Source organism: Bactrocera oleae, chromosome 4 (genome assembly GCF_042242935.1).
Source record: "Bactrocera oleae isolate idBacOlea1 chromosome 4, idBacOlea1, whole genome shotgun sequence".
NCBI lineage: Eukaryota > Metazoa > Arthropoda > Insecta > Diptera > Tephritidae > Bactrocera > Bactrocera oleae.
In genome coordinates this window covers 17123582-17136320 of record NC_091538.1, presented here as the reverse complement: position 1 = coordinate 17136320, position 12739 = coordinate 17123582, and the positions used below count along the sequence as shown (strand labels likewise).

Sequence of the window (12739 nt, the reverse complement as noted above, 5' to 3'; positions counted from 1 at the left end):
CCCATGTTATATCAGCTGGCCGCTTTTTCTTGATTTTCTACTGACGTTTATCGAAATAGGGGGAGTATTTGAAAGAAATTTTCTTTGTGTATAAAAGAAACGAAACGAGAATAACAAAATCATTGGTTTATATATCTTTAATTTTAAAGAGATCACAATATAAATAGTTTATATAAAACATCAAATTTAAATTGTAAATTTTTTAAAAAGTAAATCACATTTTTCGTTTAAGTAATAGAAGCATAAGAAATACTCCCGAGCTAGGAAGTCATGGCCGATAATTACTTGCAGCCAGTGAATAATCACTTCGACTTGAATGCAGGCGATCTAGAAGATGTAGATGATGATATTTTTTTGAATAACTCTCGCTCCAATAGCACAATATCGGGACGTGATAGCGGAATGGAGGGTGCTGTTGGTGGTCGTAGCACCAATCCATTTGATGACCCTCAACAGATTTATGCAGAGAGACGTAGAGAAATTGAGTCTCGCACGTTGGAGTCTACACAGCGTAGTTTAGGTAAATAAGAAATGGCAATATATTTTCATTATATACTAAATAAAATAAAAAAATTTTAGGTTTGTTATATGAAACGGAAGATGTAGGCAAAGCTACAGCAGCTGAGTTGGCGAAACAACGAGAACAATTAGAGAACACCTCGCGACAGTTAGACGAAATCAATTCAACACTGCGCTTTAGCCAACGTCATTTGAACGGCTTGAAAAGCGTGTTTGGAGGTCTTAAAAACTATTTATCCGGTAATCGTGATGTACCCTTAACCCGTACACCGAGTACACAAAGTGGTGTCAATCAATTTGGTCAAAACGAGGAACCAACAGAAACTACTGTTAATATTAGCAAATCACCACCAGCTATGTCGCCAACAGAACGTTATGACAATCATCCTATAAGTCGCATTAGGAATGATTCTACAGCAATTAAGCAACGTGAACAAATACAAGCTCAACGCAGCAATAATCCATTCCAAACACAATTAGAATCGAATTTAGACGAAATGTGCGATAATTTGTCACGTTTAAAATTTCTTGCCACTGATCTGGGAAGTGAAATCGAATCACAAAATGAATTATTGGACAATATGAATTATAAAATTGAAGATGTGGACTTGAAGATGAATAAACAAAATAAGGAAATTAACAAGTTGTTGGGTAAAAAGTGAATATAACTACAACAATATAAAGATAAAGATATGGGTGTAAAACTGAAAGTGTGGTAGCAGCCTTATGCGAATATTTGTACATTTATTTTTTAGCAATTAGTACATTCATGTATTTGGGTAGTCTTTAAAACTCGCGCATATATATTATTTTGGTAGGCATACATTCATGTAAAGTATTTAAATTTCAGTTTAATAGATATTTTAAAATAAAAGTATGTACATTTTTCTTTTTTGCCTTCCCGTTATTAAATTAAAATATTTTGTACTTTGAAAAGATTTGTTTTCAGAATCATCAGAAATAATTAAAATTAATTTACTTAAATTTAAAGATAACACTAATTAAGTTCATAAAAAAAAAAAAATTATATACCTAAATATATCATTATAATAAAGTTCAAGAAACTGGAGTTTGATAAACCAAAAAAATCTGATAACCTTTGGTTGTACCCTATAATATACATAAACAAGATTTTATTCCAAAGCATATAAATAAGTGACAAAAGCACTTGTCATTGCCAATTGTTATCATATGCTTTTTCAAGAATAAGCAATGTCAAATATCAACATTAAGTCGATACATATATACATACTCCGTATTTCATTTGACTTCCCCTACCGATGAATCACACTAATGCTACATGACAACCAACTTGAACATTACCAACCAAACGGAAATTAGATAACCGTTACAATAACAATAATGCTACAAATGATATGGCTGCTGTACAATAAATGTAGCAATACGCATTTTCCACCGATTAGGCTTTGAAATGGTTAAAATAAAAATTCTAATATTTAAATACCATAACAAAGCATTATCGAATTTATTAGTCGGCATTTTAAGGTAACTATGTACATAACGGTTTCAGTTGTTATGTAGGATTAATTACACCAGTTTGTTTCTTTTTATGACATTCGTACGGTTCTATGAATACTTAAAAATTAAAATGTATTTATTTATGTAAATGTGCCTTGTGTAATACATTAGTGAATATTTTCTCCACGACCAAGCCTAGGAATGGTAAACTGATTGATTCCGTTATTTGCGAATTCCAACTGTATACGTTAGTAATTCAATCCGTTGATTTCTATATTTTATGTGTAGTGAGTTTTGTAGATTTTCAACCATTTTATCGAACACTGCATTGCCTTAAAGACGACACAATTTCCTCCTTTACAAAGTAAATAAAGTAAACACAACATTATATTGTTTTTTTTTTACCACTTACGGCATGTACTTAAATTTATTAAATTTTCAATTGTTCTTTGATTTATGCAATATTTACTCATTTTCAGTGTACTATTGCTTCAGCTATTTCTTTAATAATATATGAATATTCAATTGAAAATGATAATATTAATAAAAATTATAAGGTTTTTTGATAATAGACAAGCTTTCTGTGTAACAAGAATAATTTAAACGCTAAGTTGAAGAACATTTTTTTCCAATTTTCATATTTCAATGTTCCTAATGAACTTCATAGATTAACATTCTAAAGTTTAAAAATAAAATTTGAACAACTAAAAAGGAATAAGCTATTATTTTGTTTGTTGCAAATAAACACGAAAATGAACAAGAACATAGAATAAGTAAAATGATACAAATTTGTAGCAGTAATAATAATGTAAGAAAGCAATTAAAACTGAATGTTATTCATACTTTTTATACGCTAATTTGCTTAACTTTAATTATACAAAAATGACGGGAGTTGTTGGTGTATTTAATTGTTGATAAGTAGTTATGCGGAGGGACATATACATAGATAATTCTTATTGTGTGTGTTTTCCATGTTTCGAATGTAAATTATTCATGGCTGGTGTTGAATAAAGATGCGTCTTGCGGCATATTGCAACAAGTAACTAAATATCTTTAACTGTGTTATTTGAATTGCGTTGGTTTGTGTCTTTTCATGTCATGTGCTAGTGTATATAGGTATGTAATCAATGTTTTAATTCAAAACTATATTTACTTTACACATGCTTTCAAGCATTCCTGCGATATCTGCACCGCTTATTGTGTGTGTGTATATGTATGTATGTATGTTCCATAGGTTTGTGATTAAGGTGTTGTATTGTAGGTGTATTTCAACGCGTTATATCCATGTGTACGACAATAAAATTTGTTATTTCCTTTCCCCTTTTATTTTCCCCCTTCTATATATTGAAATTGTACTATGTCACTGCGCATGCTGCTGCAAGGATATTCACTTTTTCCCAGCAGTGTCAACTCCACTACTACCATTGCCCGTCATTGTCGTTTGGTAGGAGTATTGTGACCAATATTGGTTCGCATCATTGGTATTGCCTATACCGGCAGTCGTTTGGGTTTGCTGTTGATTTTGCTAAAAAAAAATATAATAATTGTTAGTGAATATATTTTTTCTTCACATTGCTATAACATTTATTACCTGCCACCATGCTAGCCAATCTTGTTGTTGACTTGAATCGGTGTTTCCCCATTGTTGATGCTGTTGTTGTGCTTGTTGTTGTTGAGCATTACCATAGCCTATGGACCGAGCATGGTAGTCAGTCAAAATGTGAATTAAAAACACACAATTCGCCTACTCACCTTGCATGTCACCGTAGCCCCAGTACTGTTGTTGTGCGGCGGGTTGCTGTTGCTGCTGTTGATATTGTTGATGGTGTGACGCTTGTTGCCAATTGCCGCCGCTGGACATTTGATGATGCTGCTGTTGTTGTTGTTGTGACTGCTGCTGGCCATAAGAGCTCCATTTTCCACCACTTTGCGATGAACTCTATGATGAACGTGGCAAATAATTATTTAATAAAAAGAAAATTTTTAATTGCAATAGGAATCCCGCACTCACCTTGCCACCTCCCATTCCTGTAGTCGCTGATTTGTTGCTATTGTACTGACTATGTTGCGCATGTCCCTGCGCATGGTAGCCAGTTTGACCTTGGACACTTCCACTGGCGACAGCATTATTTGTATTACTGCCGTACTTTGTGGCCGCGCCGCCGGTCGCACCCGAACGCTCATAGCCACCGCGACTATCTTCTGTACGATTGTCGCGGTGGCCAGGCCGAAAATCCCGCTGGCTATCACCACCGGACCGATAGTTGTCGCGTCGACCGCCGCCGCCACCACCACCGCCTGCATTGCGTTCTCTGTGATCGCGATCCCGATAGTCTCGTCCGCCACCACCTCCGCCTCCACCGCTGTTGCCACCATAAGAACTGTAACGACCACCGCCGCCACCAGAATCATAGCGACCACCTCCGCCGCCCGAACGATTGTATCGATCTTCATAGCGATTAGAACCACGATTGTTTTGCGGCCAGTTCTGTGGACCATTGCTATATCGGTTGTTACGATTGTCATAGCCACGACCTCCTGCACCACCACCACCACTGCCTCCGCCATAACCGCGATCGTCTCGCCAGCCAGCACGGTAGCCGGCAGCACCTCCACCACCGCCGCCGCCCCAGCGATTACCACCACCTGAGTGGCCACCGCCACCACCACCACCGCGTCGATCATTCCAACGATGAAAATCACGTCGTCCGCCACCGCCACCGCCACCGCCGCCACCATCGCGATGTCGTCGGTCATCTCCGCGCTGACGATGATCACGCCGATTGCGTTTATTCGGTTGACTTTCATCCAAAGCTTTCTTGCCTTTCTCGTTGTAACGTTTTACCTCCGCCTTAGCCTCATCACCACTAAGGTCAGTATAGATTACTTCGTCAAACCAATCCAGATCAATTGATGGCAGCGTAAAGTTGGCTGTAAGCAAATTTCCAAAGAATAAAATTGTTTGAGTTTGACATAAATAACAAATCAAGCGATGTTTTTGAATTCAGTTTTTAATTTGCTACAACAACAAAAAATGTTTAAAAAAAATACTGTGCGTGGATCACTTATTAAGTTGGATTAAGAGACAAGTAAAGTCTCGCGGATCACTTGGACCGGGAGACATATATATATCGTGAAGTTGAAGGTGAACGCACAGAAAAATAGCCAGTCGACAACATTACAAGTGGTAAAGTGAAAAAATATATAATATATATATACAAGTAAAAGTCCTCGTACGAAGTGGCTGTGACTGGAAGCAAAAGTAAGCTTTTCTGGAATATTCCTTAGTCAAGACTTAAATAAAAGTAAAAATTGGTTACAGCTGGAGTTATAACAACCAACCCAACGATTAAGGGGCGGTTGTCTACATTTACATTAATTGCAAAAGCAACACATTTAAGGACTCTTTCACAGGCGAAGTAAGTTTCAAGAAAATTTCTTTTTAAATAATTATAACTGGCTAATGTTAAAATCTTTTTGAATGATTATAGTTATGTGAATATTGAAGTGTCTCGAAGAGTGTGGAAATGTGGATATGAATAAGCAGACACCATGTTTAGGTTAAATAACACCAGAAGGAAGTGTCGAGTGGATTTCGTGGAAATCTAGGGTGTGGCAGTTATGTATTCATTTTGGAAATGGTGTGTGGATATTTTAAATCCAACAAAATTTCGATGTCCATTCGCAAATTGTAGCACTTAATACATAAACAAATGCAGAAAATTATGGTATAAACAAATATACATATACTTCTAAGTACATATACGTATAAAATATTCATGTAGTACACAAATATAGTAATATTGTGGTTACACCTGTAAATTAAACAAAAAAAAAAATTAAAAAAACAAAAAATGTAAAATGGCTTACATATACACCGACTATTTAAAATAATTGTATGAACGCACAAACAGCGCGTAAATACTTTATAACTGTTAGGAAAATAGTATAATATACATGTATGTAAACTTAAAAAATGGCAGAATATGTAATTTGAAACCCTAATTAATTTAAGAGACAAACACTTTTCGCATTTTCTATTCTTTTAACAATTTCAAATATATGTTTAAAAAAAAAATTGTTTTAGGATTATTTTTTGTTTTGTTTTTGTTTTGTGGATTTACAATACGTGCTTACGTTCTTAGTTTGCTTTATTTATTTATTTTTTATTTTTTTCATTTTAGATAATTACCTCGTAAATTATTTAATGTTGATTCTCTAATTGTATTGGCATTGCCCTTTTCTGTTTTCTCAGTGTTGCGCCGTTTCAATTCTTCTTCATTTGGTATGCAAACGACAGCAATGCGTTTGAAGTCGCCGAAACCTTTCATTTTGCGCCGTTGTGCGGATGCGTATGCATTGGTCTACAAAATCATGATCACATGTGGATGAGGTTGTTGGTTGACAAATTGTTGTTGTAGCAGAAATTAAGTTTTTGTTTTATCAATTTTGATTTTATGCTTGTAGGTACATCAGCAGTGGTAGTAGTAGGTAAAAAAAACATTTCATAAATGTTGCTCGAGTTGTTGCGAGTGTTGTTTGGCGCATTTCGTTTCTAATATACTTGTACACAATGCATACTTTCATACTGTATTTAACATTCAATTGACATAACAACTCTGATCTTAAACTGTATATACTTCCTCACACATGATTGAATACAATTTGTTTTCAAATTTAACGGCATCGCTTTTCCCATATATGTAAATAAACCCAAACCTATAGTGCTAAAATAACTTAATACTATAAACATACCTTCATTATTATTTTCATCACAATAAATAAGCAGCGATATAACCATGTAAAATACTATTTGAAATGTTTTACGCTCTCTGTTGGACATATAAGAAATTTATGGCACTCATTTTGGATGAATCTAGTAGTGGATTGCTTAGACAAAAGGAATATTCAAATAATATGAGCAATAACGGCACTAGTAGTGTACGTCAATATTTTCTTTCTGGCTTCTATGTACTTACAGGCATTCTTGCCGCACGCTCCTCTTTCCATTGTCATTTAAGTAATTCACATTTTCTTCGAATACAATAGTTTAACTGTTGCTGCTGCTTGTTGGTGATGACGCCGACTAAACAACCCAATTATACTCACGGTATATATACATAATGATAGTGACACGAGCAACTTACATTTCTAAAACTTACTTGCTTTTGTTTGTTGCTGCCTTAACTCACTTGCGTTGGAAGCAAAGTTGTTAATGACAGTTTGGATTCAATTAATGACTTTTTAATAGCAAATTAAATTTAAAAAAATATATTTTTACTATAAATACATGAAAAACTTGAAAAGTGTGTGTGTGTAGAAAGAGGCGTTATATGAACGCAAACATGTTTTCAGAGGGGCAAAATTAAATTTGTGTTTTGCTTAAATAGGACGGAAATAACATTTTAATATGTCAAACATATTATGTAATCAATAAATAAAAAGAAAAAAAATTAAAAGTAATAAATGCTATGCTTTCGTTTTGTTGCCTATTTTAAGTATTAATATATTAATTTTCGAAAATCTAAATGGCTCAACAAACACTCTCTACAACTTTAATTCTTGCTTTCAACTTAACTGTTTTAAAGCTAACAGCATTAGTATGAAGAAAATCCGTAATCGCAAACACAAAATAAAAAAAGAAAATCGATATGATAAAATTCATACATATGTAGCTATGTTTAAATGCGCGAGTTTTGAAAAAAGTTGTTGGACCGATTGTTCTTGCGTTTGTGATAAATAAGACGCAGGCTGCTCTTCTTGCTGCTTGCTGTCCATGTGCGGTCGATCTCTTCTTCTTTTTCCAAACTACGGATATTTATGTCCCGACAGATTGTGTGAACTATTTTATATTTGTTGTTGTAACTTTACTCAATTCAGTTTCTCCTGAAAACTATATGATTTTGTCAGCGATTGCGAAGATGTCCCACACTTAGTACTTTCCATCCAAATGCAATACACAATATTTCCTTCTTATACAAACAGAACAAACACACAATCCAACAGCTTTTCCCAAAATATCAAAACAAAAAAATTATAAGTTACAAATCGTGAAGAGGTCTACGTACACAACTACATATATTTACCAAAATTAAGCAATTTTTTTTAACAAGAACTGGTTTTTCTTACTTCATCATCTTTTCTAAGATAGCAAATTTATTATTTAACCTTTTCTTTCCTACTAGTTTTGCTGTTAGCCTTTTCTGCACCAAAACTATATTGCTTTGAATTCGTCAACCTAAAAGCAACCGAATATTACCGAATTACCTGATCAAGTATGAAATTGCGACGTCGTTTGGTTGCAATCTCCTCTAATGGAGACAAATTATTCAAGCATAATTCGTAGACACGTTCCCAACGACCCTTATGTAAGGGTTTACGTGGTGCGCCATCAATCTGAAATTAATTAATTATTTATTGAAAATAAGTTTACTTTTACGAATAAAAAGTTACGTCGTAATTTCATCTACTTACGGTCATTTTGGCAATCAATGTATCTGCTCCAATCACGTGATAACGCTTTTCGGCATTTTCTTTAATGTGTTGTAATGCCCAATGGGTTTTGCCAGCACCGGGTAAGCCTACTAACAGAATAACTTCGCATTCCTTCCGACTGTTAGGTCGCTGTGGACCAGGTACATACTTTTCCTCTGGTATCAATGCGATCAGTTCATAACCGGTCAATAGAAAGACTGGCTCACGTGTTTCCGGTATGATTTCTTCATATTCATCTTCATCGGAAGATTCGCGACGTTTCTCTTTAGCATCATCAAGACGCTTACGTTTGCTTGGTGAGGGTCCATCCACATCTTCTTCTTCCTTTTTCTTGCTATCTTTTGCATTTTCTTCTTTTTTATCTTCTGCTTGATCTTCAACTGCGGCGTGGTTATCACCATTTGCTTCTACATTTTCAGCTTTCTCGCTCGATTTCTGTTCTTCTTCATCTTCTTCGCCTGCCGGTTTGGATTCTAAAAATATATAATATGCTTTGAATAATAACTCTTTTTAAACGAAATTAATATATTCAACTGCATGACGAGTTTACACATAGCGTACAACAACCCTTACTACTTACAACTTATTAGCTACTACAAAAAAAAACTTGTGTTCTGGTACACAATATCATTTTATAATAATAAAAAAAAAAGCTCTCACCTTCCGCTTTTTCGGCCGCCTTTTCACTTTCCGTTACTTCATTGTCATCATCACTTTTTTCCCTCATTTCCTCATCCTCAAGGGTGGCAGCTTCCGATTTAGCAGCAACTTCTTCTTCAGATTTTTCACCACCTTCTTCCGGGACTTTACTGGTTTCTTCTTTGGGTTTTTCATTCTTATCTTTATCCTTTTCTTTCTCAACTTCTTTTTCCTTTTTCGGTATGCGCCGCATACGTTTCGGTCTTTCCACATTCGCTAGTAAATTTTCATTGTCAGCAAAATTGACATGGTACTCATAACCTTTAGTCACAATATGTGGAAATAGTGCACCATTATCGCCCAAAATACTTTTGTCAAATTCAAAAGCCACGCCAAGATCTTCGCCATTTAAAGTATATTTAATGTTGCAAGGCGTACTTTCTAAATCCAAATAACATCCTATTACATCATCCAGTTGATAAGGTTTTGAAAATTCTGTAAATTCTGAATTAGTTGCTTTGCGACCGGACTCACAATAAGCAAATGAATTTTCTGCTTCGCCCAGCAATAAAGTTGTGTCAGGCAAAGAAAAGCCGACACGAAATCCACGCACATGAGGTTCATCGCGGAATTGATGTGCACGGCCTAGTTGTGTTTCTTCTGCCAATCTCACTTCAAAACATACTTTACCCTCACGCACGCCATAATTTGTTCGTGCTCCAGACCAAATCAATGAATATATTTCATGTGACATGGGTTTCGCCGATGTGAACGTTACCGGATCAATGCGTAGATGCAAATCGGAATCGACTAAAAAAACCGAAATATATGACTAAAAATACAAATCTGAAATCAACAAATCATAAAACTAAATCAACTTACACCAACTTAAACCGAATTGCTTGTCTTCAATGGTAGGTTCATCTTCAGGATTTGTTGCCTCTTCTGCTTTAGACGGTGTTCCTTGGCTACCAGCACCGCTTCGTCGTTTCGGTGTGCGAGATCTGGATTTGGATCGAGTGCGCGATCGGGATCTTGACCGAGAACGGGACCGCGAACGAGAGCGGGAATGAGAACGATTATGACGTTCTTTGGAATGTGAACGTGAATGGGAGCGTTTATCACGGCTTACTTCTGGCTTACTTTCTTCCAACTCCTTTTCATTGTGCTTTTCAGTAACCTCTTTCTTTGCTTCTTCTTGTTCATTATCTTGATCAACTTCCATTTCTTTATCATTATTATCTTGAGAATCCTCGGCAGGCTCAATCTCGCTTTTATTCAATTCTTCTTCTATTTCATGTTCTTCCTCTTGTTGATTTTCTTCTTCTTCATTTTCGTTTTCTTCTTCAACAATCTCCCCTTTTGATTCTTCTCCATTCTGCTCAATTTTTTCAAGAGCCTCTGGTTCTGTGTGCTCCTCTTCATCGATCTCTTCTGATTCTTGGTTTTGATTTTGTTCCTCAACGACTTCTGCTGCGCTGATTATCTCCTTGACCTCATCTTTAGCAGGGACATTTTCGGAGTTAGCATTATCATCTTCTTCAGCTAGTGTCTCCAAATTAGGTTCCACTGCTGCAACTTTTACTGGTGAGGGTGAAGGAGAGCGGGTCATCGACCGAGTACGGCGGCACCTTCTACCAGGAGTTCCTGGTGTACCTGGGGCAGAACCTGATGCGAAATATAAGTTTGATAAACAATATAATAAAATTTTTAAATAAAAAATATTGGGTCGTTCTCTAAGTAATTTCGTTTAATGATGACACCAGCTGATCTTGATTTTTTCGCAGCCAGCTTCACAATTCTTACTACGAAGAAAATGTGTTGACCGAAAGCCAACGCCAAATTTGTTTTGCAAAATTTCGTACTTGCACCAAGTCCTGGCAGGACTCTTGAAGCCGATGTGGATAAAAAAAAAGTCGTTGGTCGATGCAAATCGTCGAGTAACTCAAGAGATTGTTGAAATATTAAATTTGTCCATCGCGACAGTTCACACGCACATTAAACGTTTAGGATTAATTTCGAAGCTTGACATAAGGGTTTCTCATGTTCTTACAGAACGAAACACATTGTGAGTGGCTACGAATTGTGAAAAACTTATAAACCAGCTCAAACCATTTCTAAGGCCGATAGTCACCATAAAAAGGTTATGTTTATTTAGATATTTTGCCCGAGAATACACGATTAATTCTGAAATGTATTGTGATCAGCAGGACAAATTGAGTGATGCACTCAAACAGAAGAGGCCAGAATTGTTCAATAGAAAAGAAGTAGTGTACTAATACTTGGTCCGGTCTCTGCAAAATTTTTTGGGATGGGAAAACCTTCACCTGAAATCAGGACGTCAGAAACCACTTGAACCAGTTTTTTGCCTAAAAGGATCAAAAATTTTATGAGCGTGAAATCAATATCTTGCCCGAAAGATAGCAAAAGGTATTGGATCAAAATGGAGAATATATAATTTAATAAAATATTTTACACAATTAAAAAATCGTGTTTAAATTGCAGCAAAGAAAAAAAAAAAAGAAATTACTTAGAGATACGATATATGATTCTTATTAAAAGAAATATTTTTTTTCAAATATTTGTTTACAATAAGTCAAAGTAGCCAAAATCTACTGTATGCATGAAAGTCTATTTGAGCTAAAAGTTTTAACTTTTTTTTTCGTAATGAAGCTTCCCATTCTATTTCTCTTATTTAAAATAAATTGAAACGTACAAACTTGATCACATAAGTTTTTTCTATATTTTTTTTTCAAATATATATTAATATACTTGAACATAATGCCAGATTTATCTTATACTTTTATAAAAAAAAAAAATAAAACTTACCAATGCCATCTTCTAGAAAAGCCCTTAAACGTTCTACCAATACCGCTTTAACACCTTTAGTATCAAGACCACGCGTTTCCAGCTCCTTTCGAAGGTCTATTACCTTCATCTTATCCAATTTGGATACATCCATATTCTTTATTGTGCGAATTCTTTGCCAATAAATAAGTTAATTAACTACCCTATTTTATGAAAACTTGGTAATAAGTATTGAATATTCAGTTAGGATTATAAATGAACAAAAATGCGGTCACTCGCGGTCTCACAAAACGAGAAACGGCGCGAATGCGTTTCTCGCAATCCGCCTCTGCTGCGGCGGCTGCTTTCTACTCGTTGCTTGCCTCGCGCTAGTGGTGGTGGAAAGATTTCAGCGGCGAAAATCATACAAGTCACCCTGCAAAATTTTCTCAATGTATTTTTTCGCACTTTTTACACGATTTGCGTAATATTTCCATTGAATAAGATAAATAGAACAAAAGAACAGTATTTTTTAAATATTTTCAACTTATTTTATGTGTTTATTTCCACGATTTTAATATTTTTTCACACAGACCAACCAATCATTGAAAATTTCTTCGTTGTCGTTGCCCGAATGAACGAACAAGCATGAACGAGTAGCGAGCGGCGCAATTCCGAAAAAATGGCGGTGAATTGCAAAGGTAGATGCTAGACCCTTAGGAGTTGCCGTATTCAAGAGACACGTAGTTATAATCTAACAACAAGAGATCTTAGGGACTATTATAATTAATTCCCTTTATTTAGTTCTTTGGCTAAAGTT

General features: G+C 35.3%; 2 protein-coding genes across 2 annotated transcripts; one reads left to right on the top strand and one right to left on the bottom strand.

The window, feature by feature from the left end:
- Window positions 1–67: 67 nt before the first annotated feature.
- On the bottom strand, window positions 68–12569 carry LOC106619892 (heterogeneous nuclear ribonucleoprotein U-like protein 2). The gene is made up of 10 exons (XM_014238201.3): window positions 11962–12569; window positions 10015–10800; window positions 9154–9942; window positions 8473–8966; window positions 8266–8394; window positions 6191–6362; window positions 4010–4929; window positions 3751–3937; window positions 3590–3687; window positions 68–3523 (listed from the first exon to the last, which is right to left on the bottom strand). The coding sequence occupies exons 1-10, from the start codon at window positions 12092–12094 to the stop codon at window positions 3386–3388; spliced, it is 3846 nt and encodes a 1281-aa protein (XP_014093676.1). The 5' UTR covers window positions 12095–12569; the 3' UTR covers window positions 68–3385.
- On the top strand, window positions 271–1437 carry Snap29 (Synaptosomal-associated protein 29kDa). Its single transcript, XM_014238204.3, has 2 exons — window positions 271–520; window positions 580–1437. The coding sequence occupies exons 1-2, from the start codon at window positions 271–273 to the stop codon at window positions 1179–1181; spliced, it is 852 nt and encodes a 283-aa protein (XP_014093679.2). The 3' UTR covers window positions 1182–1437.
- Window positions 12570–12739: the final 170 nt, after the last annotated feature.

Coding starts and splice junctions, on each gene's coding strand:
- Snap29 (XM_014238204.3), top strand. CDS start 271: ATGGCCGATAATTACTTGCAGCCAGTGAATAATCACTTCGACTTGAAT. Junction 521..579: donor GTCTACACAGCGTAGTTTAG/GTAAATAAGAAA, acceptor AAAAAATTTTAG/GTTTGTTATATGAAACGGAA.
- LOC106619892 (XM_014238201.3), bottom strand. CDS start 12,094: ATGGATGTATCCAAATTGGATAAGATGAAGGTAATAGACCTTCGAAAG. Junction 8,395..8,472: donor CATTGATTGCCAAAATGACC/GTAAGTAGATGA, acceptor AATTAATTTCAG/ATTGATGGCGCACCACGTAA. Junction 3,688..3,750: donor GGGCTACGGTGACATGCAAG/GTGAGTAGGCGA, acceptor CTCGGTCCATAG/GCTATGGTAATGCTCAACAA.